This window comes from Nomascus leucogenys, chromosome 18 (assembly GCF_006542625.1).
Source record: "Nomascus leucogenys isolate Asia chromosome 18, Asia_NLE_v1, whole genome shotgun sequence".
Lineage (NCBI taxonomy): Eukaryota > Metazoa > Chordata > Mammalia > Primates > Hylobatidae > Nomascus > Nomascus leucogenys.
This window is the reverse complement of record NC_044398.1, coordinates 37,382,188-37,408,202: the sequence shown is the minus strand read 5'-3', so window position 1 is coordinate 37,408,202 and position 26,015 is coordinate 37,382,188. Positions and strand designations below refer to the sequence as shown.

General features: G+C 49.0%; 1 protein-coding gene across 2 annotated transcripts in view; it reads left to right on the top strand.

Moving 5' to 3' along the window:
* Window positions 1-26,015, top strand: part of FRMPD2 (FERM and PDZ domain containing 2) — a 122,434-nt gene that overhangs the window by 16,973 nt on the left and 79,446 nt on the right. The window contains exons 2-9 of one of the 2 annotated variants that reach the window (XM_003278156.3): window positions 6,864-6,989; window positions 9,324-9,481; window positions 13,666-13,731; window positions 16,167-16,358; window positions 18,053-18,185; window positions 18,857-18,944; window positions 20,422-20,554; window positions 21,994-22,065. In XM_003278156.3, coding sequence (XP_003278204.2) covers window positions 6,864-6,989; window positions 9,324-9,481; window positions 13,666-13,731; window positions 16,167-16,358; window positions 18,053-18,185; window positions 18,857-18,944; window positions 20,422-20,554; window positions 21,994-22,065 — 968 coding nt within the window. Of the gene's footprint in view, window positions 1-6,803; window positions 6,990-9,323; window positions 9,482-13,665; window positions 13,732-16,166; window positions 16,359-18,052; window positions 18,186-18,856; window positions 18,945-20,421; window positions 20,555-21,993; window positions 22,066-26,015 lie in introns of those variants that run through there. The other variant, XM_030797997.1, reaches the window with a different exon arrangement.

Sequence of the window (26,015 nt, the reverse complement as noted above, 5' to 3'; positions counted from 1 at the left end):
GGAGTTAACATCTCTGTTTTGTAGATGGGGGAATGAGATGTGGAGAGTGTCCTTGCTCAAGGTCATACTGTGTCAGTGCTGTAGCTACTATTTAAATTGGGGGCTGTGGGGTAGAAAACAGAGCAGGGAAGGGTCTGTGTGGAGAAGGTGATAGTGATGCAATGTCAGCATCACTCACTCACTCAAGGTCAGGCTCTGGGAAGCTGACTGTGAGAGAATTCCAGAAGATAAGAGCCTTGACACCTTTAACTCTTTAACTAGGGCCTAGCTGAGGCAGGACAGTGTTTTCCTTCTTCGGGGGAAAAATGCAGTTTGCCTTCTGGCAAGTTTTGTTCAGATCTCTGGTTCTGACTATGGGCAGATGGTTTTTAATAAATGTCCAGAGGGAGAAGGAATGAAGAGAGACCGAAGGAACAAAAGGAGAAGAGAGGAGAAGATCACTCTGAGAGCTTCAATTCCTTGGGAGTCCCGCATTCTTCCTGGTTCCTTCCTAGGGTGTCATGGAGATATTTGAGGCATTTTGCTAAGGTTGAAAATGGGATGTTTATAGCACCTCAACCCTGGCAGACAGATGGAAACAATTAACACCATATCTTAAAAATCCCATAGTTGGAAGCTGCTCAGCAGCCCTGATGTTTAAAATCCCTTTCTGGATGGTTAGAGCAGAGAAAAAAAGAGACAGGAAATATGATATGCTCATCACCTTTTATGTGCCGAGCACTTGGGCAGTTCTATGAGGTCGCTGCTGCTGTTAGCCCTATTTACCAGATGATAAGACTGAGGCTCAGAGAGGTAAGTATGTGCCCTGTGCCCAGGGTCAAGGAGCTAAGAATTCAACCTCCCAAAGCTCATGTCTTTTTCAGGCAAACAGGTAGAGAATGTTGAATGACAAAGAGCCTGGGGTGGTCTGAATAAAGCCTCCCTCTAAAAAAAGATAAAGGTTGGCAGGGTGTGATGACTCACACCTGTAATCCCAGCACTTTGGGAGGCTGAGGAGGGCGGATCACTTGAGGTGAGGAGTTAGAGACCAGCCTGGCCAACATGGCGAAACCCCATCTCTACTAAAAACATAAAAATTAGCCGGGAGTGATGGTGGAAGCCTGTAATCCCAGCTACTCAGGAGGTTGAGGCAGGATAATTGCTTGAACCTGGGAGGCGGAGGTTGCAGAGAGCTGAGATCACGCCACTACACTCCAGCCTGGGTGAGAGAGTGAAACTCTGTCTCAAATAATAATAATAATAAGTAAATAAAATAAAAAATAAAAATAAAAAAATAGAAAACGTAAAGGTATCCACATCCTGATTTGTGGAACCTGTGAATGTTACAGGCAGGAAAAAAAAAAAAAGAGACCAGCAGATTTAAAATAGAAGGGGAGAAGGCGATGTGACCACAGAGGCAGAGATTGGAGTGATGTGGCCACAGCTGAGGAATGTGGGCAGCTGGCAGAAGCTGGAGGAGGCCCGGGAAGGATTCTCCCTCAGAGCCTGTGGAGGGACCATGGTCCTGCAGACACCCCGACTTCAGCCCAGTCAAACTGAGTTTGGATTTCTTGTCTCTGGAACTGTGAGATAATAAATTTTTGTTGTGTTAGTCTGCGAGGTTTGTGGTAATTTGTTATAGAAGCCACAGGAAACCATACAGGGCCTGAAATAGAATCCTGAGGGACAACATTTCAGGGACCGTAAGAGGGAGAAAGAATGCCGAGGAGGAGAAGACAAACCAGGAGTTTGGAGAAACAAGGAGTGTTCCAAGGACAGACAGTGGCCCGGTCCCCTGACCCATGAGGCCAGGAGTTGTGTGACTCGTCCCCATCCTGCAAGGCCTCCTCTGCTTCCCTTGGTTCCATGCCTTCTCTTCCTGGGCAGTGGCACCTTCGGCTCCAGAGCTGAGAAGGTCCTTAGAGACCTCTGAGACCTTGGTCCAACCTCTGTCCCAGTGCAGGAGTGTCTCCAGGGCATTCCAGGGGGTTGTCAATCCTGCTAACCAGCCACAGATGAAGGCCAGAGGTCATGGATGGTGTCTTGATGGAGAGTTGGGGAGGGGAGATGAATGAAGACAAAATACCGAAATGTGACCAAAGTCTCACAGTTCAAAAGCCGCTATATAGTCAGTCAATCAATATACGATTAGGGATAACAGAGATCCTTACTTCTTCAGAAGCCAGCACTTTACAAATGCTGCAAAATATCTTGGCAACTAATGCATATGGTGTGCCGCCCGGGTGAGGTGGCTGATCCCTGCAGCTGACACTCAGGGATCGACTGGGCAGCTGTCTAGGGGACAGGGACCCAAGGGTTCTTCCTGGGTGGGGGGGCAGGGAGCAGATGCGAGCCTTGCCCTTGATTAAAACCATCCCCACTTACAGGACTGGTGAACATCAGATGAGCTAAAGAGTTTGCAGTCAGCCCTCTGGAACTCTCCCTTCCTTCTAGTTAATACTCAGCCGCAGGCCAGTGTCAAAAGGCTTCTCCCTGGCTTTGCAGTATGGGTTGCACGTGCTCTGCAAACTAGCAGGTAGGCCAAGATTCTTACTGCTCCTATGCCAAAATGCAAACTCTTTCTCTTGACCTAAGAGGTCTGCAGGCAGATGGGGCCCGCCCACCTCTCCAATTCCACCTCCCACCTCTCTAGCCCTGGCTTACCGCCCTCACCTCCCTCACCATGAGCGGGCTTCTCTCAGTTCTTGGAATCTGCCAAACTCTCTTGTGCCTGCTCTTCCCTCTACCTGGGAAGTTTTTCCCATGGCTGGTGCCTTCTCAACTTCCAAATCTCAGCTTCAGTGACACCTCCTGGAGGTGCCTTCCTTGACCACTTCAGCTAGGATGTCCCCCACACCAAAAGCTTGTTATCATGCATTGCCTTTTCTTACTTCATAGTCTATCACTCTACAGAATTATTTTATTTGCTTACCTTCTCGTTGGCTGTCTCCCTCTGCCCATCCCCATGACTCTCAGGGTAGGTTGTTAACATTCTTTCTCATTCTACTCATAGTACAGAGCTTGAAATATACTAGATCCTTGACGAGTATTTATTAAATGTGGTAATGGCTGAGGGAAGGCTGTAGGGACAGCCTCACAGATGAAGCTCAGGGCTGCTCTTGCCATGGCACATGGGAGAGGGAGGCCCAAGTGGGAGCATTAAAGATCAAGGTCAGGGGAAAAGATTCTAGCCCGAGGCAGGCCAGGGAGAGGGGCTGCTACAGGCTAAGGCCAACAAAAACAAGTCCTGGCAAACAGGATGCTCCTCAGCCTGGAAACTCATTGGAAAGGGCCCAAGGAAGCTTCTGGATGGGCTAGTGGGATCTCCAATGGCAAAGAAGACTTCTATGCTACTAGATGAGCCCCGAAGCCTTCAGATAGTGGAGTCAGTATAGAGGGTCAGTCTGCGTAGGTGAGATCTGGGAAGTTGTATGAGAGATAAGGGTAGTGGAGGGGCCCCACAAAATGCCCGTTGACTGGTTGCTTTCCCAGAATATCCTCACTGTCAGATCTCTCTATGCAGTGGGATCCCTGCATCCTTTACATAGTTAATGATCCCCTTTACAGTGCGTGATACAGCCCACCAGACCATGAAAAACTTGGAGAGAGGAGCCCAGAGGCATCTTGGTGTGATGGCTAAAGGCTAAAGACTGTTTCATAGCCTGAGATTACAGGCCCCATAAAGTGCTTCACGGCATTTCCACAGCCAGCATAATATGGTGGGGAAGAGCCCTGTCTCTGAGACCAAGAGCATAAACCCAAGTCCAAGCTGTGTGACACTGGCCAAGTCACTTAACCTCTCTGTTCCTCATCTTTAAAATGGGCATGACGATAGCCCTATTTCAGAAGGCTGTCATGAGGCTTAAATGAGTTAGCACATAAAGCACTCTGAACGGTGCCTGGCGTAGTAAATGCTATGGAAGTGTTTACTTGTATTGTCATTCAAGGAAGTAGCAGTGGGCTTTGAAATAGTATTCACAATATCACACAGAGATAACAATGTTAATTGTGAGTCCAGGCTGCTTCTTGAGGGCTGGTGGGCTAGTGTAGAGAATTATCTTACTTCATAATCTATCACGAGCCCAGTGTGATGGAACACGGTGAGGGAGGAACATGGTGAGGGAGGTAAGCAAGGGACAGGGAGGTGGGAAGTGGAGTCGGAGAGGTGGGCAGGGCTCATCTGCCTGCCAGACCTCTCAGGTCAAGAAAAGGAATTTGCATTTTTGCCTAGCAGCAATACAAATCTTGGCCTACCTGCTAGCTTGCAGAGTATTCATAACCCATGCTGTAGTCCTGAGGCCAGCCACGGAAATTCAGAGCTCTGGATGGTTCCCAGGCTTCCCGCACTCTTCAGAAACCAACTTGCCACTGCGGACAGATCATAACATTCCACTGTAACACTGTGGTTGGTCAGGCAGGGAGTTGGTGCAGAAAACTGGAATGCACACGTTTTCTTCTCAGAGGGAAGACAGGGGAATGCTTGTGCATTGGAACAAGTATGACAACTTTTTTTTTTTTAATTGAAAGGATGATGAGTAATTTCGTCACTGACTCATGGATCATGGTTATATTTGATATGGAAGTTGAGATCCTGACACTTCCAATAACAAAAACAGCAACTTCAAGCCTCAAGTGACTCTTAGCTTTAACGAAAAGAAAGGTGCTTGATTGGCAAACCCGATCAGTTATGTGCTTTTCCAGATGTTGATGCTCCTTTTAAAAAAATTCTGATAGGAGAAAAAAGGGTTCCAATCAAAATACATTTTTATTGTCTTTTACATTTACCTATGTTATTATCTTTACGGGTGCTCCCATTTCTTCATGTGGATTTGAGCTACTGTCCAGTGTCTTTCATTTCAGTCTGAAGGACTCCATTAGGATTTCTCGGAGGGAAGGGTGTGCTAGCAACAAATTTGCACAATTTTTGTTTATGTGAATAGGTCTTAATTTCTCTTTCAATTTTGAAGGATTGATTGCTTTGTTGTTTACCAAATTCTTGTTTGACAGTCTCCCCTCCAAGTATTTTGATATTGGGTGGGGTTTTTCTAACTGCTTTGTGACTAGAAAAAAATGCATTAAGTCTTTGAGGCTGGTGTGACTAGTTAAGACCATATGTCATCCAACTGCCTTTTGGCCTCCATGGTTTTTGATGAGAAATCAGCTGTTCATTTTATTGGGGAGTCCTTGTTTGTGATGAGTCCTAAATATTTTCTCCCATTTCCCTCCATAAAAGTTTATGGTTTCATGTTCTATATTAAATCTATGATTCATTTTGAAGTAATTTTTGCATAAGGTGCAAGGTTTAGGCCCATGTTCAGCTTTTTTCCATGATGAATCCAGAAGTATTTGTTGAAAAGTTTGTCCTCCCTCCATTGAATTATTGTACTGAAATAATAGTCTTCACTAGCCACACCAGCCTAGAAGACTTTTAATGCATTTTTGTCTAGTCCTAAAGCAATTTTAGAAACCCCACCCATTCAATATTTTATTTTGGGATTTAGAGATTTTTTGTATAAGAATCATGGTCTTGTTTTTCCCCCTTCTTATCTTTAATAAGCAACCTTTCACTGTGGCTATAGAGAGTTAGAAAAATGTGGTGGAATAGGAATGCCTAGTCTGTAAGTCTCAAACAGTTTCTAAAAAGAGAGGAGAGATAAAAAAAGGAAAGAAAAGGAAAGGAAAAGGAAGCAAAGGAAAGAGAAAAGAAAAGAAATAGAAAAGAAAAAGAGAGAGGGACTGGAGTTCAGCTTCGAATTCATCACTTTTTACCTGATTACCTTGGACTTCTTTCCTGTCTGTAAATGGAAACAATACTCCCTTCTTCACAGACTCTGTGATAAGTGACAGCTCAGAGGTCAAGCTTCCTGAGGAGGTCCTGCTGCGGCTCCTTTCCTGCCCCAGGGAGAGGTGGCAGACCAAGCCTCTTTCTCCTGAGACCTGCCTCTCTTCCTGAGGCTGGAGGAGGCTGGTAGCAGAGGTGTCTGCAGGGAGCTGGGCAGCTGGGGCGTAGATCTTGGATTAGTGTGCCAGTGGGGGATGGGGGTGCCTCTATGTGCTCGCCATCTAGCACCCGACACTGCACACCTGCCCTGCTTGAGCTCTGGCTGTAGAGAAAGATCAGTGAGGACGTAAATGGATTAGGAAAAGCCCGCCTGGCTTCTTCCGGTACCACCTAGCACCTGGGTCTCTGGACATCAGTGGGTGGCAGCTTTGTCAGGGAGACAGACATTTAAACATCAGCTTTGGTCTAAAGGCCCTGCTTCCCAGAAGAGGGAAGAGAAAACTAGACCTCTTCAGCCTCCTCCAGTTTCTCTGTGAGGCTGCCCCTTTCTGAAACGTGGGGCTTATATTTCTGTTTAGTGAGTCGCTCTTGCACTTCAGGCAGGTGCTGGAGAAAGGGGTGGTACTGGCACCAAATCTAACTGCATGTGGCAGCCAGAGATGAAAGATGTGAATCATGTATAGCAGGCAAAAATGGTTAGCTAACTTCTCCAGAGAGAGAAGGAGAGGAGGCCACACACTACCCAGGTGTAGGTTACTCTCTGCAACAGCTCCCACCCAGCTGGGAGGTGCTGTTCTCAAGTTTCATTTGGTCGTTCATTTATTTATTCATTTAACCTTTCGTTTGGGAGTTTTATTGTTTGTTTACTCATTCATTCACTGAGAACCGACCAGCCAGCCTGGCTAGTCCCCCAGTTAACATTACTTTAACTCCTCTGTGCGCTTGGCTCTGTACCTGACCCCAGGGACCCAGGTGCTGAAAACACACTGCCAGTGCACAGTAGTGGTGGGACCATGCCTGGCTGGGTCAGAGTGGCGAGTACGGGCCCGGACATGTTCCTGGACATTGCAGAGGCCCTGTCACATGCATGTCTTTATCGTAGGCATGAGCCTGTCCTCTGTGACGCTGGCCAGCGCCCTGCAGGTCAGGGGTGAAGCTCTGTCTGAGGAGGAAATCTGGTCCCTCCTGTTCCTGGCCGCTGAGCAGCTCCTGGAAGACCTCCGCAACGGTAAGAGAGTGTGTTTGGGGGCAGTCAAATCCCAGGGAGTTGTATGTGAAGCTTCCCACACAAACACAGTTCTGGCTGCTGCTGCTTTTTTTAAAAAAATTTTTTTTTCTTATCAACCTCTGAGAGCACAGAACAAGGTTGCTGCTTCTTGGTCTGTGATTACTCTGAGGTATTAGAATGAGTAGACGAATAACACCCACCCTTGGAGCTGCACTAGGAGGGCAGGCCTGACTCTTGGACCCATGCCATGTGGCAGAGTTGAAAGAAAGGCCTTGCTTCCGTCTTGGTGTTGCAGCATTTCCAGGCATGCAAAGCTGGGAGGATTTAGAAAGAGAGTGGCTGCAGTGCTATGGGCGTCTAACAGCACATGGGCTGTCTCTGGGCATAACCAGAGATGAGAGGCAGGTGGTAGTCACCCAGGACACCCCTGCACTCTGTCCACCAGATGTTGCACTAGTCTGTGCCCCATCAGAAGGCAGACCTGGCCAGGCACGGTGGCTCACACCTGTAATCCCAGCACTTTGGGAGGCCAAGGTGGGCGGATTACCCGAGGTCAGGGGTTTGGGACCAGCCTGGCCAACATGGTGAAACTCCATCTCTATTAAAAATACAGAAAAAAAAAAAATTTGCCAGGTGGGGTGGCACTCGCCTGTAATCTCGGCTACTCGGGAGGTGGAGACAGGAGAATTTCTTGAACCCAGGAGGCAGAGGTTGCAGTGAGCCAAGATTGTGCCACTGCCCTCCATCCTGGGCAACAGAGCAAGACTCATCTCAAAAAAAAAAAAAAAAAAAAAGGCAGACCTACCCAGTGTTCTAAACAGGGGAGGTTAATAGAAAGAATTACTAAACTGTGTTTGAAGAGCAACTGTAAGGCATAAGAAAATGCTGGTGGGGTGTGGTGGCTCACTTCTGCAATCCCAGCACTTTGGGAGACCGAGGCGGGTGGATCACCTGAGGTCAAGAGTTCAATACCAGCCTGGCCAACATGGTGAAACCCTGTCTCTACTAAAAATACACACACAAAATATTAGCCGGGCATGGGGGCATGCACCTATAATCCCAGCTACTCGGGAGGCTGAGGCAGGAGAATCGCTTGAACCCGGGAGGCAGAGATTGCAGTGAGCTGAGATCGCGCCATTGCACTCCAGCCTGGGTGACAAGAGCGTGAAACTCTGTCTCAAAAAAAAAAAGAAAGAAAGAAAAAGAAAAAGAAAATGCTACTGGGTCTCCTGAGGGCAGGTACCCAGTGAGGGATAAACTTTGAAGGGAAGCCCGCTTCCCTGTTTGGGGTTCAGATCTGTGGGAGAAGCTGTGCTTGCAGCCCATGATGATGGTAGAATTTGCTGGTGTGCCCCACCAGAGGTGGTCTGCAGTCATGGCCCAGGCAATAGCCACCAGTGGCCAGGCAGGGAGCATGCACTACAAGTGGGGGTTGGGGTGACCCTTTGGGGTGTAGGTGGGCTCAGGCGAGTCACCTCTCTGGAGGTTGGTGTGGGCAGGAGGGCCGCTAGAGTCCTGTGTAGATTTGAGAAGGTGGTCACATGTCAAGTCCAGGCCTTAAGGTGGCCAAGTGACCTCACGTCCTGGGCATGTGTTCTGTGCAGAGCCCAACCTCCAGGTGGCCTCACACTTGCTCTAAACTCCAGAAACTGCAGGATAGATAAGGCCTCCTATAATGTCTCTTCAGAGCCCTCTAATGAGAAAGCTGCACACTGTGCGCTCAGTAACGGAGAGACCTAAGGTAGCGGTATCCAAGGATGACTATGGGGCTCCTAGCCATTAAGCTCCAGAACAAATGCTCAACTCAGAGGTCACACGTGCTTGGAGGCTTCAGTGCATGCAGCAGAGGCTCCTGGCGTGAAAGATCACACATGTTCTGTGAGGGCAACGGGTCCCAGCGTGGGCCTATGGAGGAGGCTGTGCACCTGTGCCTTCAGCGTCATCTTCTCCCTCTTCCCCACCCTGGAGGTTCTGATGAACAGCTACAGAGCTCCCAGAAGACCAGCTGCCTTGGATCCTGGTCTGTCTCTAGAGAACTCAGGCTTCTGCTAAATTCCAGGTGTGCCTGACCCTCTCTTTACCTTTTACCTTGACACTCTTTGGCCACAGATGAATTTAGGTGCAGGTGCTAACTTCCTGGCCATGGCCACAGTCACCTTTTATTATACATGTTCCCATGCATCAGGGTTGAATTTATTCCGTTCCATGTCTCCTGCGGGTCTTGCGCTTCAGTCCCAGAGATGGGTACTGCCAGGCACCTGCTGGGCACAGTCCCATGCTGGCACCCCAGATGGAAGCTTTGTCTCTACAGCCCCATCACTGGCTTGGTTTCAGATTCCTTGGACTATGTGGTCTGCCCGTGGTCAGCCCTGCTTTCTGCGGCTGGAAGCCTTTCTTTCCAAGGCCATGTTTCTCACATAGAGGCTGCTCCTTTCAAGGCCCCTGAACTGCTACAGGGACAGAGCGAGGATGAGCAGCCTGATGCGTCTCAGGTAAGCTGTGCAGCTACTCTGCAGCTCCTGAGTCCTGCGCCCTGGGAAAGCCCTGTCCCAGTGGCAGCCTCCCCAGCTCCCAGCTCAGCCTTGCAGAGCTTGGTTCTCAACACCAAGCCAGAGTGGTTTTCAAGAGTTTTATTCCCAGGATTTCTTGTCAACAACTTACTAGCTCATGGACAAGGGCAAGTCCACTTCTCTGAGCCCCAATTTCTACATCGGTAAAGTGGGGTTAATGTGGCTTAATTGATCAGGTTATTATCAATATTCCAAAAGAAGTGTTGAAAAGCTGTGGTTAAGTGGTCTGGCACATTGTTACCATTGGTAGTATGTGGCAGGACACCTCAAAATGACCCAACACGTCCTCAACTAGGAATTTACTCTAAGGCACAAGTAAAGATAAATTTAGCTGCAGCAATGCTGATTGTTGTATTGCTGACATTAGTGATAAATTGAAAACAAGCTAAATAGTCAGTGGGAGAGGACATTAGACAAAACACCATTAAAATGAGGCTGTAGAAGCTTATTTAATGTATTGAAAAAAATTCAATATATGTGCACATAATATTATCCAAGTTTGGTTAGAGAGGATGAAAGAGAGAGAGAGAGCAAGTTCTAAAAATACATACACCAAAGTGTCTGCAGTGATTGTTTCTGGGTGGCAACATCAGTGGAGACTTTTGGTTTTTCAACAATGGACATGTTTTACTTCTGAACAGCAAAAGTTTCCAGTAAATATCATTTTTAATTTCAAAGAGAATTTCAGTTCTCTCGAAGGAGAGAATGATGCAAGGCAGCCACACAACACGGGATGGGGCATGGTGGGTGTTTCCTCAGAGAGTTCTGTTTCTTCTTCCTCGCCCTTTCATGAGAAAAGTGCAGATGTGAAAATGCTGCTACCCTCAGGAGGCATCCTGGAATGGGAGCTGCTTTCCCTCCAGGCTCTGAAAGGCAGAGAATGGGGACGTGGTGGCTTCCAGATTTGGTTTGTCTGGGTCCACGTGTCTGTAAGTCAGCCCACAAAAGTGAAAGCATAAGAGTTCCAGTTCCAGTGACCCCAGCTCCGGCACCCCCCCACCCCGACATCCTGGAAGTCACTCTGGCATCCAGGCCCACATACCTTCTTACAGTGCCAGGACCCCAGGGGTGAATCACTGATTCCCGGATTGGACACAGACTTGCGTGCCTCTCAGGTCTGTTTGGGGCTCTTGGCTCCACCTACACCGAGTTGTCTCTTATGCCCTGGACTCTGCTAAGATGTCACATCTTGAGCCCTGGGACTGGGATTTCTGTGTGACTGCTAAAGGACCATGCCAATGCAACCTGAGAATGCAGGGGAGTTATCTTCTTATGGGGGAAACTTAGCCAGTGGTAAATGAGAGTCTGGAGTGAACGAAGAGGATATGTTTTCCCTCCTCTTTCTCTCGTGGATGGCTTTGTGCTGTGCAAGCCTTGCAAGCCTTCTAGAGAAGTCCTGAGTGCTAGGAAGCCCTGTCTGCTGCACTTCAGGCTGTGCTCTGTTGCTTGTTGCAAGGAGGTGGCCAGCATTTTGACCCTGCATATCACATTGGTCCCTGTCTCCCTTCCTATTTTCTCTACACTCTCATTGCCCTGGGCTTGCAGCCTCTGAATGAAGGGTCTGCAGTTAACCCTTGCCTCAGGCTCCACTTTCTGATGTACCTGAGCTAACACAGATTTGAGTGCTCCTGGGGTCCTTCCCTGACCATCCCAGCACTCACTGGTGAGGATCAGGCATCACCCTTCTGATTGCAGGTTGGCCTCCATTGAGTACCTTGTGAAGGCCTAGTCACTCCTCTGCCCGGAGCATCTTTGAGCTGGAAAATAATATGTTCCTTCCTCCTGCACACTTTCCTCCAGGCAGAGGCACGAGGACTCCAGTAGATTCAAGCCTAATAGGTTGAGTTAAGAACTGGCTAAATGTGTTGCTGAGTCCTGGCCAGGAAGATGAGAGTGAGTGTGAGCTGAAAGAGATCCAGTATGAGAGGGACTGAGCTCTGAACTAACCAAACGTTGATTTAGTGCTCTAGGCATATGAAGCATGGCAAGTGGAGTGGGCTTTAAGGGGCCAGAGCCACCAGCCTCAAGCCCTGTTTATTAGGCCAGGAGGCAGAGTGACCTGGTTACTTGATCTCTTTCAGCATCTCTAACACTCAGTTCTGTTCATCACTGTTCTTTTCCATCCATTACAGGCTCCTCTCTTCATCCAATTTGGCATGGGTCCATGAGGGGTTTGTTGGGCAACTAGGAGCTAGGAGAATGGTCCCTGGACAGGCTGTGCTCAGAATCCTCCCCCAGTCCTGGGCCTCGTTCTGATGCTGGGAGGGTGTACCCAGAGCCCTCTCCTTGGACCAACATCTGCCCTAAACAGTGCACTAACATATTTCCCCAACTACTTGGCATCTTAGCCCCAGGTGCAGGTCAGGTGGAAGGTGTGGGCAGGTCTCTAACTACAAGTCATCTGTGCTGCCACTACCCCATCCCATGCTCATGGCAGACATCACCAATCAAACATGGTGTTCTTTCCCACTGAGCCAGGAGTTGCCTTCAAAATCCTTCTACCAGCCTCTACTGGCAGTGTCTACCAATGGGCTGAATTTAGAATTTTGGATGAAGCCTTTTGTCACTGTGGCCAAGGACTTGCTCTAAGACACTTTTAGACAGAGCCCTTGGAATCCAGGTGAGCTCCCAGGTGTGCGTGGTGCCTCTGGCAGTGCTCAGGATGCTGGAGCTCTGTCTGCACTTCAGTCCCTGCAGCTCCGTGAGTCTCTATGCTCCCTCGTGCTAACCATGTGGGAAGACCAGCCTTGCAGGTGGCAGTCACTGCAATTGGTTCTGGGAGCTTATTGGGTCAATGAGAAAGAAGTGGCTGTCTACCAAGCCCCTGCTCTTCGGGTCCTTTCTCTGGAAATTGGGGTGCAGCTTGTGAACTTTCTTGCATGGTATCTATGCACATTCATCTGAGGGGTGGGAGCTGGTTTCAGGATAAAATTTCAAACAAAGATGAGAGCTAATGAGCTGTCACAGGTGACATTGAACACATCTTGACCTTGAGATGTGAACAACCAAAACCAAAAACTAAAACCCCTTGTATTAAACCAAGTGGGTGGCTCAAATAACTGTGTGTTTTTACATGCAATGTTTCATTACCTCATTGTTTCCTTCTAAAGTCCCAAAAATCATTTCCTGAGAAGAGAGATCTTAAGGGTAATGTGCCTTGTCAGTTATAATAGAAGCCCCACAATAAACACCAACTGACATTGATTGAGGACTGGTATAATCCAGAGGCCATGTAGACAAGTGGGGACAATTAAAGTACCTACGTCACAGGATTGCAGTGAGGACTAAGTAAGTTTATATGGGTAAAAGACTTAGAACAAGGCTTGGTATATTGTAAGTGCTCTATGTCCAATAATAACAATAATGGTAACAATAATAATAGTTAATATTACCATCTTCGGGTACTTTTGACTTGATCTTTATTAGAATTCAGGCAGAATAGTCATTTTTGAGATGAAGAAACCAAGGGTCAGAGATGTCAGACAATGCTCTTCCCATGACATCATTTTGCTTTTTGACAAGATATGGTGCTTTGTAATCAGGCTGAACTGTAATGTGTCATGGAAACAGAAGGCCTAAAATACAATGGCCAGGGCCAAAGATATGGTTATTAGTTACCTAACAAGAGGTCTAGGGATTGGTCAGCAGCCTTTTCATGTCATCAAGGATCCAGGCTGTGTATTTCCATTCTACCTTCCCCAGTGGCTGGCTTTCTGTCCTATGCTTGCTGCCTCATTGTCACAGAATGGCTGAGAAGACTCCATGTATCAATCACATCAATGTTGAAGGCAGGAACAAAGGGGAAAGCGTGGGGCCAGTCACATGTGTCCTTTTGTCAATAAAGCAAAAGCCTTATCAGAAGCCCCCTAACAGATTTCTCTCACGCCTTTCACCAAAACTGAGTGTCACGGTTTCTGCTAGAAAGCAAATTTCTGGCTTTCTAGCCTCCAGATTAGGAGGCAACAAGTGTTAAGGGAGTTGCAGATGGTGCTAGACTAGCCAGACAACAGTGTCTGTTCATGTGGAAATTGGATTGTATTTTTCTTGCAGAGCTATGGAATAACAGAGATGATTGAAATCTAATCATGTACTCTTCTTTTGGGCAGATGCACGTCTATTCTTTAGGAATGACCCTCTACTGGTCGGCAGGGTTTCATGTTCCGCCACATCAGGTTTGTCAACAAGATACTCCAAGTCTTGCCGGGCTATGTCTCTGGGTTTATTTAGTGGTTTTCTCCTGGGCAGGGACCACATTTACTGAGCACACATACTGCCACTCTCCCCTCCTCTAGGTCCTAGGCAGGCGTTGAGAACTCATCACACAACTCCTTCCTGCTAGTGCAGAAACAACCTCAGAATCCTACTCAACATAGCACTCCAGGCAGCCACAATTTGGATTGGCAAGCAGGATAAGTTTGGCCATCTCCGCTCAGAGAAAGTATTAATAGCAAGCTAGAGAATTTTATAGACACTGAAGATACAGATTTACATATATTTTAAAAAGGCTTTAAAACAGCCCTTCCCAAAGTGAGATGCTTCCCTGAAAAAGGCTTCTGGGCTCAACAGATTTGGGTAAATGCTCCCTGCAATATCTCCCTCTCAAGAATTTTTTAGAGTCTTTTTTTAAAGACTACAGGAAGGCTTAAAGCTTAGAAACTTAACTTTATCCTGGCTGGGCACGGTGGCTCACGCCTATAGTCCTAGCACTTTGGGAGGCTGAGGCGAGCAGACCACTTGAGCTCAGGAGTTCGAGACAAGCCTGGCCAACATGGCAAAACCCTGACTCTACTACAAATAAAAAAATTAGCTGAGTGTGGTGGCGTATGCCTGTAGTCCCAGCTACTTGGGAGGCTGAGGCATGAGAATCGCTTAAACCCTGGGGGCCGGGAGGGGAAGGTTGAAGTGAGTGGAGATCAAACCACTGCACTCCAGCCTGGGCAACAGAGCAAAACCCTGTCTCAAAAAAGAAATACATAAAAATATCCTAATATTTTACACAATTTTTGACTACAGAATAGAAGTGTTTGTGTACATTTCCATTTGACACTATAACAATTCCTTAGAGACTGGTGCCACAAGAACACATGCTGGAGAGCCCTGCCCACCTGACCCGGCCAGACTAGCTCCCTCCGTCCTCCTCCCTTCCTTCCTTCCTGCCTTTCTTTCTACTCACCCCTACCCTCTCCAATTCAATATCCGGGTGCTTCCTGGGTGGTCTTTCTAAAAGAGAGACCAGCTCATGACCGTCCTCACATGCAATCTTTTGTAACACCTCACTGCCCATGGGGTTGCCTTCTGGCTTCTCAGTGAGACACACCTGGAGCCTAGGATAGGGTCCCTGCTCCCGTCTGGTTCCCCTTTGGCACTCTGCCATAATCAGGACCGGCTTCCTGGGTGTATGTCCTGGGTGTGTGACCCTGTGTCATAGCACAGGGTCCTGCATTTAGTTTAATGCTCTGCTAACACTGTCTTGGAATTCTTAATAATTTTGAACAAGGGACCCCACATTGCCATCTTCCCCCAGGCCCCTGTCCTGCTCATAATCCCCTTCCCTTCAGATGCATGTCAGCTCATCTGCACCTTCATGCCTTTGCACACACTGATCCCTTCACCAGCACCTCACTCTCCACTTTCCTCTTGGTTAACTCCAGACTTGGCTAAGCCCCTTCCTCTACATTAGTGCCATGGCCTGTGCTTCCCAAGGTCAAAGCCCTTGTCATCTTCTATGGTCTTTGTCTCTTTTAGTGACCATCTCTCTCGTCACACCATTATTTTCCTGGAGGCAGGGACTGTATCTGGTGTGGCTGTGCAGACCAGGCGCAAAAGACGCCTGGATTTACTGCAATGGCAGGACTCAGCAGCTTGGCTGTACACAGAGATAGGTGCTCACAGCTGATGCTTCCCGGCAAGAAGCGGTAGTGCAGCCTTTATCTGAAAAGTGACCTGCAGTGTGGGTTGAGCTTGAGAAAAAGTCTGATTTTGAATCTAAATTTGAGGCCTTTCACATATGAATTGTGGTCATTTAAATGCATGAGGGAAATGCTTATAAGATGCTTCTGTTTTCTTTTGCTCGATGTGTACACATGACATAAAGTTCAACCAACAACGACTGAGCATTTGTGCTGACTGCTGGCTGTTCTGAAGTGAATGGGAATAGGCCACGGTCTGTATGTCCCTGGAGCTCACATTCCAGAGGAAAGGCCAAGTGAGACCCCCTGAGTGACTGGAGACAATGACAAGCTGCGCAGATGAACTTGAGTGAAAGGCTGACCTCTGGTTTGATTTGGGGTGCTTGGCACAGGTGGAAGTCCATCTTGTCAAAGCATCTATTTTTCATGAGCATTCTAAGCATGCTTGGGCAGAAGGGTGTTCTGGTTCAGAAGGCAGCAGGTGACACAAAACTGATGCAGAGATGATTGATCTGCACTTTGTGGCCTCAGTGATGGATCCTGTGTCTGTCCTTAAACTCTCCAGAAGGAGCAGGCATCTGCTCTGGTGCTTGTGGGAACACCTGTTTCCATGTCTCCAAGGCCTGCCTGACAAGGTGCTGGCCTCGTAGCAGCAGCTCTGGCTGCCCTCTCCTCTCACCAGCCTTGTCTGCCTCCAGCCCCTGCAGCTCCGCGAGCCCCTGCACTCCATCCTGCTGACCATGTGTGAAGACCAGCCTCACAGGCGGTGCACGTTGCAATCGGTTCTGGAAGCTTGTCGGGTTCATGAGAAAGAAGTGTCTGTCTACCCAGCCCCTGCTGGTCTCCACATCAGAAGGCTGGTTGGCTTGGTTCTGGGTACCATTTCTGAGGTCAGTAGAGAACCGTGCTTTTCAAGCAGTAGCCGCTGGCCATGTGTGGCTATTAAAATTTGAATTAGTTAAATTATAATTAACTAAAATAAAATAAAAAATTAATCAGTCACATCTGTCACATTTCAAGTGCTCAGTTGCCACTTGTAGCAGGTGATGACCCTACTGAACAGGGTGGATCTAGAACATTCTTGTCATTGCAGTTCTATTGGGCAGTGCTGACAAAGACCTTTAGGCAAGGCCCAGTTTGTTGCATGGCTAAGACCCTTCACATCTTTGCAAGTGCGTCCTTACATAAAGCAATCATGTTTAGAACCCATGATTCAGTTTTCTTATCAAAATTCAACCTAGGTTCTGTACAGGAGCCTTCCCTGACTTCATTTTTGTGGTCCCTGGGTACCCTCCCCTCTGCTATTTTATACCTGTGGGGTGTCCTTTGTTGTGCTTGTCACACTGTGCTGCTTGCTGCCCTGTGCACTCCCCAGAGCGCAGCAAGGGGCCTGGCACATGGGAGGCATTTAGCTTAGGTTGGATTCCCTCCAAGCTAACCCAGAGACAGGGATTCTTGTGCAAGTTATTTACTGGGGAAATGTTCCTGGGAGAGGGGAGTGATGGTAGTACAGCTGGCAAGTTGAAGGATACAGTCTCAGCTGGAGACAGACCCAGCCTGGACCCCTGGGGAGCTCTGTTGCGGGAATGGTACCATGGAGTTGGTCCCCCATGAGACCCGGGTGGAGCTGGGGTAGGATGGGCAAGTGAGGTGCCTATGGCACAAAATGTAAGGAAGTCTGTATTTGGGAGGAACCAGAGACAGGTAAGCTAGAGGCCAGTTGGGTGGCTGCACTTGTCCAGGGACAAGTTGGAGAGCTGAGACCAATGAGCTGAGACCAGGATGAGACCAGGATGAGCTGAGACAAAATGAGGGGCCATGTGGATGGAGATGAGGGGACAGCAGGGTGGACAGTGGCAACAGTCAATCAGAGAAGGCCTCTTCCATCAGAGAAGGCCTCCTTCTTGGACCCCTTCTCTCTTGGCATAGAAACATGTGGCTCCTATGAATTGAGCCAGAGGATTTGGTTGGGGGAGTGGGCTATATTTATTTGAAAGATACTAAAGTCTACCATCCACTGGTGTGCCATTGTCCTTGGATAGACACTGTATTGACCTGCAACATTTCCATCAGGGACCTGCAAGGTAGATGTCAGTCACGTATTCAACATTCATTGGGCACTGCATTAGGTGTGCTACAGTGGTGCATAAAGCACACAGAGATGTTGGGGGAGACAGACAAGCAGCACACTCATGGAACATGATGCAACAGAGCCAGGTGTGAGTGCAGTGATAAGGGAAGGTGATCAGAGGGCAGAGGTGGAGAGGCTTAGAAGTAGAGAGGACACAGCTCTGGGTCTTGTGGGCACAGAGGAGCTTCTGGGGAGACTCTAGTCACGGAGGGAATGCATGAGCAAAGGCACAGATGTGAGTGTGCAGGTCTGGAGTGGGGAGTGAAGTGCCTTGAGGGTGCATGCGGGGGATGGGCACAGAGCACATTCTGGGTGCCAGAGAACACATCATTAGGTCACCGTGTAGGGCAGACAACTCCACATTGATTCAGTCTGACAGCCAGTTTGCATGTATCTATAAAAACGTCCCCTCCTTAACTTGGGATGTGGATGTGTGATGCACTTGACCCCCAGGTGGAGAAAAGAGTTGTGGAGGAAAGCTCCTCTGTGCAGCAGAACAGAAGCTACCTGCTCAGGAAGAGGCTGCATGGGACAAGCAGTGAGAGCCCAGCGGCACAGGCCCCGGAGTGTCTGCATCCTTGCAGAGGTGGGTACGTGCCCTGAGCAGTCCCTGAGTGGGCTGATGGTACCCATTCTATTGTTTCCTGCCCTGCATGGGCCACACACCCACATTGTGATGGCAGAGAAAGCGTATGTAAGTGCCACTCTTTCAGGGAGCCCTTGAAGAGAAGGGGCTGAGCTTAGGATTCACCTGTGTTCCCAGGAAAGTCTTATTTGGGGACACAACTTAACACAGTTATTTATATCAAATGAAAACTTTAAAAATGAGTTCTAACTGTCCAAGTTGAGAAAATCCAAATTAAAACAAACAACAAGGAAAGAAAAACTTGATTTTTTTCAGTTATTGTTCTGGGTGTGTTAAAAGAGTGGTTTTTGGAATGATCTTCAAATCTACTGTTCTCTACTTTTCAACTAAATCTGAGCTTTTCTTTTTTTTAATTAATGTCATTTTTTGTTGTCTCTAAAACAAAGTGCACTTTGCCATTAGGCTTTATCTTCCCTTGTAACCTTCCCTCCAACCCTCTGTAACTGTCATTTCTGTTTTGTACGTGAAGAAACAGATTCAGAGAGGCTAAGGAATTTCACCAAGGTCACATAGCTAGTAAGTCATGATGCCATTCATGCTCTGGGATGCCTGATTTAAGAAAGCCGTGATCTTGGCTTCTGCCCATGCCCTCTACCATGCTGCTTGATTAGTTTCAGAAGGAAGCACAGAGACCCAGAGCTCGCCAGAGCCCCGTTGGAGCACCTCGACACACAGTCACTGCAGCCTCCTTGTTAACCGGTAAGCAGCAAGGCCTAAAGGGTGCTGTGAACTTGATGTGAGACATAGGTGTGGGGGCTATAGTACCTTATTTCTTTACTGATTATTAATGAGAAGCCTCTTGCTCCTCCAGAAAATGCCAATGCTATTCCATTAGCAGATGAAGAAGCCACATTTAAGCAGATCTGAAGCCAAGATAATGAGGGGCCTGGTGGCAGCTGTGCTGTCAGGGCATCCTGTTTCCTCTGGGAACCATACTCAGGCTGAGTGGCGGAGCAGCAACATGCCTCAATATTGTTGCCATTATCCATTGCCATACCATGCTGCATAACAAGCAACCACAAAACACAGTGGCTAAAAGCAACAATTATGTATTTAGCTCATGATTCTGTGAGTTGGTCATTTAGGCTGTGCTCAGCTGGGAGGTCTTCTAGACTCTGCTGAAAGCCTTCTTGCCTTTGTGACAATCTTCATCTCAGCTAGCCAGCTTCTCCTGGGGGGTGAATGGCCATTGTCTGGGAAGCTCTGGCTCTCCTCCACCAGCAGGTCAGCCTAGGATTGTTCTCGTGACAATGGCAGAACTGAGAGAGAGGAACTGAGAGAGAGAGAGACAGAGAGACAGAGAGAAAGAGGAGAGAGAGGAGAGAGGGTGGCGAGGTGCATAAAACCTTCAGAACTGGCCTTCCAACATTTCCACATCATTCTGTTGGCCACATCAAGCCTAAAGGCCAGCCCCATTTCAAGGAGTAGGAAATAGATTCCATCTCTTGATGGCAGGAGGATGCAAAGTCAGATTGCAAAGGGTGCAGATCAGGGAGAAGAATTGTGGACATTTTTGCAATTGTCTAACTTAGGATGCTTGAATCAGATCAAAACCTAGATGGGCTCATATCTTCCTGGACCTGGAACCGTGTTTATTTTGAAGTTCGGGTGATTTATTTATTCACATATTGACCTGTTGAGGGCTGTAACAGTGTCTTGTCATAGTTGATGTCAAATCCACAGCTGGCGCCCTGATTGGATATTGTAGAGTTTATCTTGCAATACTTTTTCCTGCCATTTAAAACTTTATTTTCCCAATGAAAACAATTTTTACCCCCTGATTCCTTAAACAATATATTTTATTGTCAAAATATTTTGAACAATGTATCAAATTCTAAAGAAGCCAGAACAGCTACAATCCCATGACCTGCTGGGTGATTGCTCTAGACCTGGGGTCCTGGCACCACAAACAGAGAGGCAAAGCCATGGGGTGGAGAAGTCGACTGTGCCTTGTACCTCCAACCCCGCCGCACCCCAGTGGCTGTGCAGCCTGGCTTCTCCAGGCCTCAGCTTCCCCCACTTGAAAAGTGGATGTAACTCCCCCATAGGTGGGGGAGAAGGTGATATGCATCAGTGGGTGCACCCTGCCCAGCTGAGCCCCTGTGCGGGTGGTCTTTCATGCCATGGAAGCCCTTGCCGTTGCTAAGTGCTTCACCCCTTCTCAACCCCTGGCCAGCACTCTTCCAGGAGCAGATCCCCAGGACCAGCAGGAGGGCCGGAGGCTCAGCTCTGGATCTGTGCACTCGGCAGCAGACAGCTCATGGCCAACGACTCCTTCTCAAAGGGGTTTTCTGCAAAGAAGGAGCAAGGTAAGCAAAAGAAGGCTGAAGGGCACTCCTCAAGGAAGCTTGAGCAAGGAGCTGTGGGTGTCTGGCACAGTGGCTGAAAATGGGCAGGGTCTTCTAGGGGACAACTTCCCTGGGCTGAGGTTTATAGGATTGGACTAACATAAACCTGAAATTTGCAACTTAGGGCATAGGCATTCACTGAGTGGCCTCACTGGGGCAGGCTCCATGGGGGACACTGTGTAGGATGTAGGGTTGAAGATGCTGGGTCCCACCCTAGAGGAAGCCACTGGTGCGCAGGGTGGTGGCAGAGCGTGCTACGTGATTCAAGAACTGACAAGGCAGAATGTGTTTGGAAGGGGCCTTCTACACAGGTGAAAGGCAGGAGCACAGATCCAGGGCCGCAGGGAGAGCTTCTTTAGGGAGGACAGAGTTATCCTTCCAGCTGGGTAACCCTAAGAGGGTAATAGGGTTAGGGGGAATGTGCCTGTCTGTCTGTCAAAGTTAGTTAAGGTCCCTCGACTGAGCTGAGCTCCAAATAGCCTCAGGATGTCCCTCTTCCTGTTTGGCCTATGGTTCCCATACCCTGGCCCAGCCCGCACTGTCCTCCTAGGCCCTTCTCTGGCCTCCATGAACTTGGTGGAGGGCATGAAGAGGCTTCTGAGAGGCTTTGTCCACCTCCTTTGGCTTTTCTTCCGGATCACTCACTAAAGATACTTCTATTGGGAACTCTTGCAGAACACAAGTCACTTCTGGGCTGGAATTTTGGCCTCTTGGGACAAGAGTGCTGCTAGGTACACTTGGGGGCACTATAGAAGCCCCACCCAACCCTATCACTTGCTGGTTATATGACTCAGGTGAGCTTCTTAAGCTTTTTTTTTTTTTTAAAGGTGAGGAGCCTCAATTTCCTCACCTGTAAAATGGGTTGAGAATATGCATCCCACAGGGGGATAGCTGGGTCTAGCTAGTGATGGATATTGCAGTGTTTTCTGGGTCAAGTGTAATACAAATACACTGAGAACAAGAGCTACCCACTAAGCTATTGATTCAACATCTAGGGCTAGAAAACATTTCAGCTCATCTAAATCTAAAAGTATTTTTGTTTTTTAAAATATTTTTATTGCGTTTATATTTATATTATACAATACATTTTATACTTTTGATACATACTAAAGATGGAGTTCTGTGTGAATTATGAAACTTAGAATTCACCCCGAACTCCCCTGTACCCAACTTAAGAGCCAGAACGTTGCTGATACCCTACACCCACCTGTAAGACTTCTGCTCCAAGATGTACCATTCAGCTGGGGCCTCAGCCCAGGTCAGCCCCATCTTGGCCTGTTTCCTGCTGGCTCTGGGGAATGTGTGCTGGTGGGGGCTGCAGAGGTGCATCATGGGGGAAGCCCAGACCCAAAGCCTGGAATCTGTCATCTTCTCTACCATATGTGACTGTTCTCCTCCAGTTTTCCAGGCCAGAGTTCATCCTATTGGCTGGAGAGGCCCCGATGACACTACATCTGCCGGGATCGGTTGTGGTAACTACTGGGCTAGACTGGGCAGGGATGGAGGGTGGCGAGGGAAGTGGGCAGTTGTGGGAGGCCAATTGTGTCTGAATGGGGTCTCACATGGGGACACCCCAGTGGCATTCAGTTTCCCCCAGACCCCTGCCAGAACCATCACTGCCTCCCACTTCCCTTCAGCCTGTTAAAGGGGCCCCACGTGACTTCCAGCTGAGTCCTGCTGGCCCTCCCAGCCTCAGCTAGGGAATGCTGTGAAACATCTACCAGGTGCCAGGCACTATTCTAGGCCCCCACCTATGCTGTGAATGAAACAAAGTCCTTTTCATGTGGAGATTACATTCTAGAAGGAGGAGTCAAAGACAGACAAAGGCATAAATATAAAAGAATGCCAGGTAGTGATTTGTGAAAAAACAAAACAAAACAAAACAAAACAAAAACAACGAAGAAGGGAGGAGGATGGAGCATGGCAGGTGGTAGGAGGGAGAGTATGCTCTTTTAGATAGGAAAGTGGCTCTGGGGAGGCATCTTGTGAACAAAGATTGGGTGAAGAAGACAAGGAGTGAGCCATGTGGGCTTTTCAGGAAGGGCAAATGCTGTGTGGGCTGTCACTTCCCTGCCCCAGAGCCTGAGCACGTCCCCTGCAGAGCCCCATGTGTGGCTGGTCTCACCCTGAGCTTCCCAGAACGTATCTATCCATGTTTAGGCCCATATCTCTGTTGTCCAGGGCCCAGTTGGGACCAAGAGCTTCTCAGTCAATGTTGAGTATTTGGATGTGAGCCTTTCCCATCTCCCCAACCCCCAGGGCTGGAAGCGCACACATTGTCAACTTGGCTTTCTGGGCCTCTGCTCAGGGCCTCCTGGAGGCAGGGCTTGAGTGGGGCACGGCTAGAGGCTCTCTCCTCCCAGGCTCCTGCATCACCCACCACTTGTCCTTCCTGTCCTGAAAAGCACCAATGAGGCCACCTCTGGCTCACTCCAGCAAAATCCCATTGAATCCCAGCTTCCATGCACCCCCCTGTCAAGGGGATGTCTGTTGCAGTGCACTGACATCATTTCCTCTATACCTGAGTCCTAAAAATGTCGAAGCAAACTGGTCAGTGCAAGTGGGATGCCTGCCCGACCAGGGCCTCCAATTCCTATGCAATGACCAACTGCATCCATTCATGCAGCATATGCTGACGGGCACCCACTCTGTGCCTGGTCCACCTGCACTGGCACAAAAAGTATGAAATGGGATGATAACTTTTACACCCCAAGTATGCAAGATTGAGTTACCTAAAGCATGAAAATGCTAAACCTAAGGAGGCTGGTGTGTGAGGGGCTGGGGGTATCAGGGTCGCTCACTCTGGGGGTCTACAACCTTCTGAGGACACTTCCTGTATGGGGCTTGCAAGTCAGAGGGCCATGGCCTCCTCAGGCCAGTCCCACCTCTGCCCATCCCCTTCAAGCCACCTGCCCTCAGCTGAGGGGAAGAAGGGACAATTCACCCAGGGACCCCTTCCTGACATCCCTATGGTCACATGTCTTAGGTGACTGGAGACTCCTCTACCCACCAGGTAGATGGGCCAGACCTGCTGTGATGGGGGCCAGCTTCCCCCGCTCTGCAGGGATACTTGTGCAGTGCTTAGGTACCAAGACTCCAGGCGATGGGAATGGTGCTATTGTCCCAGTTCTGTCCGGGGCGAGCATCTTGACCTATATACCAGGTCTAAGAGCCTAGTTATAATCCTCAGAGGGGATCTTGAACCCTAGCCTCTAGGAAGATGCCAGAAGGGTATGAGGGTGACTGAGGGCTCCCTCAGTAAAAGACTTTTTGGACCTCTGTCCCTTACCTGGGAAAGGGGAGGCCCCATTCCCAGGGTTTCCTGTGTCTTTGTCTGGCTTGGGCTGGAGCATTTGCCCCTGTTGCTTTAGCCCCTCCTTTCCTGTCCCCAGGGTCCTCAGTCAGTGTAGCTCCCTATCTCTCCCTCCAAGTGGAGTTCTTGGTACACACACCCTTTCCTTCTGCTTCCCTGTGGGTGTTGGGAACAAAACAGATTCCCCTTACGGCATGGCTGTCCTGTGGGAAACACTGGCAAATAGGCTCACTGAAACGTGAAGAGGCAGCACCGTGTGTTCAAAAGCAGCCACCATAGGAACTAAAATATAAAACGTTTTCTTTTTTCTCTATATATGCTTTCTCTGTCTCACCATGTCATGGTGTTTTTATTTTTTATTTGCTGTTTAATGTCACATTCTCTTGGGCATAGGGATATTCACAAGGTGGACAGAGACTCTTGCAGGTACCTGACACCCTGCCCTGTGACTTTGCCACACCAATTGCTGGATCCATGCACCATGCCCCAAGCAGGGTGAAAAAGCCCAAGCTCCCTTCCCATGACTCTGCTGTCCCAGCCCAGACAATCAGTGGTCCCCCAAGGGGTTACACCCTTTGTATGGAGATGCGTTTGGTATCTGGCTTGGGAGCTGGGTGGGTGAGAGGCTTGTCCCTGCTGAATTGCCCAGAGAAAGAGCTTTGGTGCTCCTGGCCCAGGGTGGGGACAGCCACTCTCATGGTTTCTCTGACATGCCTTGGGTGCATGTGCCTGCTTGGGACTTTTCCTCCACCAGCCCCTGAGGAGGGCATCACTAGGGGGCAGTGAGAGCCATGGCTGCCCTCGGTGGAGGGCAGCAGAGGTCACTGTGTGGGGAGGACGAAGGGGCAGGGGAGGCTGGGCAAGTCATGGGGATTCAGAGAGCAGAGGAGTTGGCAGTCAGAACCCTCCAAGGAGGGGGGGAGGCAGGACTGCTGAAAGTCGAAGCTTTGTATACTTGCTCGTTGTCCTGGGGACTTCACTCAGAAAACACACATTCCAAGACACAACTATTAAAAATATCCAGAGGGCAGCTTCAGAGCACTGGACCCAAGCAGGGGCCCATCATGGGCATACGATTCATCACTGAGGGCCTGGGCAGCCCTCTCAGGAAGCAGCTGGGATTTCTGCAAGGGAAAGAAACGGGTCAGACCTGCCTCCCAGCTTTTCTGGCTCTTGCAGAATCACCTTGGGAAGCTTTACTAGATATTGATTTCCCAGGCCTTGTGCCAAACTGACAGAACCATCTTGGGGGTGGTCCCCTCACCTCTCAGGTAACTCTGGTGTGCAGCAAGTGTGGGAACCAAGGTGGCGTGGAGTATGCCTGTGTGATCAGCCCTGCCCAGCAGCATGTGTGAAACCCCCTCCCACAGGGTCCTCAGATCTGCTCTGGCCCCTGGAGTGCATAGGCTGCCCCTGGGTGCCAGGAGTGTCAGGGTATGACCACAAGCATGGTCTCAATGGCACTAAGGCCACATATGCTAAGGCCACATATGCTAGTGTCTGTCCATGACTGCCTTCTAAAGAGAACTTCCTGGGGGAGGTCCAGGCTGGGCTTTGGGACATGGGATTCTCAGGAAGAGCCACAGACAAGGGCTCCAGAGCCTGACCTGACCGATCCATAAGAGTTTGCCACGTGGGGAGGGAGTGGAAGAGCCCTAGGGGCAGTGGGTATTATATGTGCAAAGACACAGGCAGAATGGCCCAGGCGGCTGCCTGGTGATGAACTGTCCAGGAGGCTGAGCCGAGGTGACAGTGGTCTGGGTGGGGCTGTGGTGGGAGATGAAGAGGCAGAAGGCAGACTCTGGAGGCTCTTTGGCTCTGCCGACCCATTTCTAGAGTCTAGGTAATCCCCTCGCTCCAGCTCTGTCTCTTCATTGGATCTGCACCCACCCAAATTCTCTCCGAAGTTTAGAATTAATTAACCTGTGCTCTGCTGGGGCCTGGGGAGACAATGTCAGATTGACAGATTGATCCAGGGCCATATGATTCATTGATGAGGGTCCTGGGTGACCCTCTTAGGAAGCAGAGCCCAAGGGGCAGCTGGGATTTCTGCAGGAGAAAGACATCAGTCAGACAGGCCTCCCAGCTTTCCTGGCCCCTGCTGAGCCT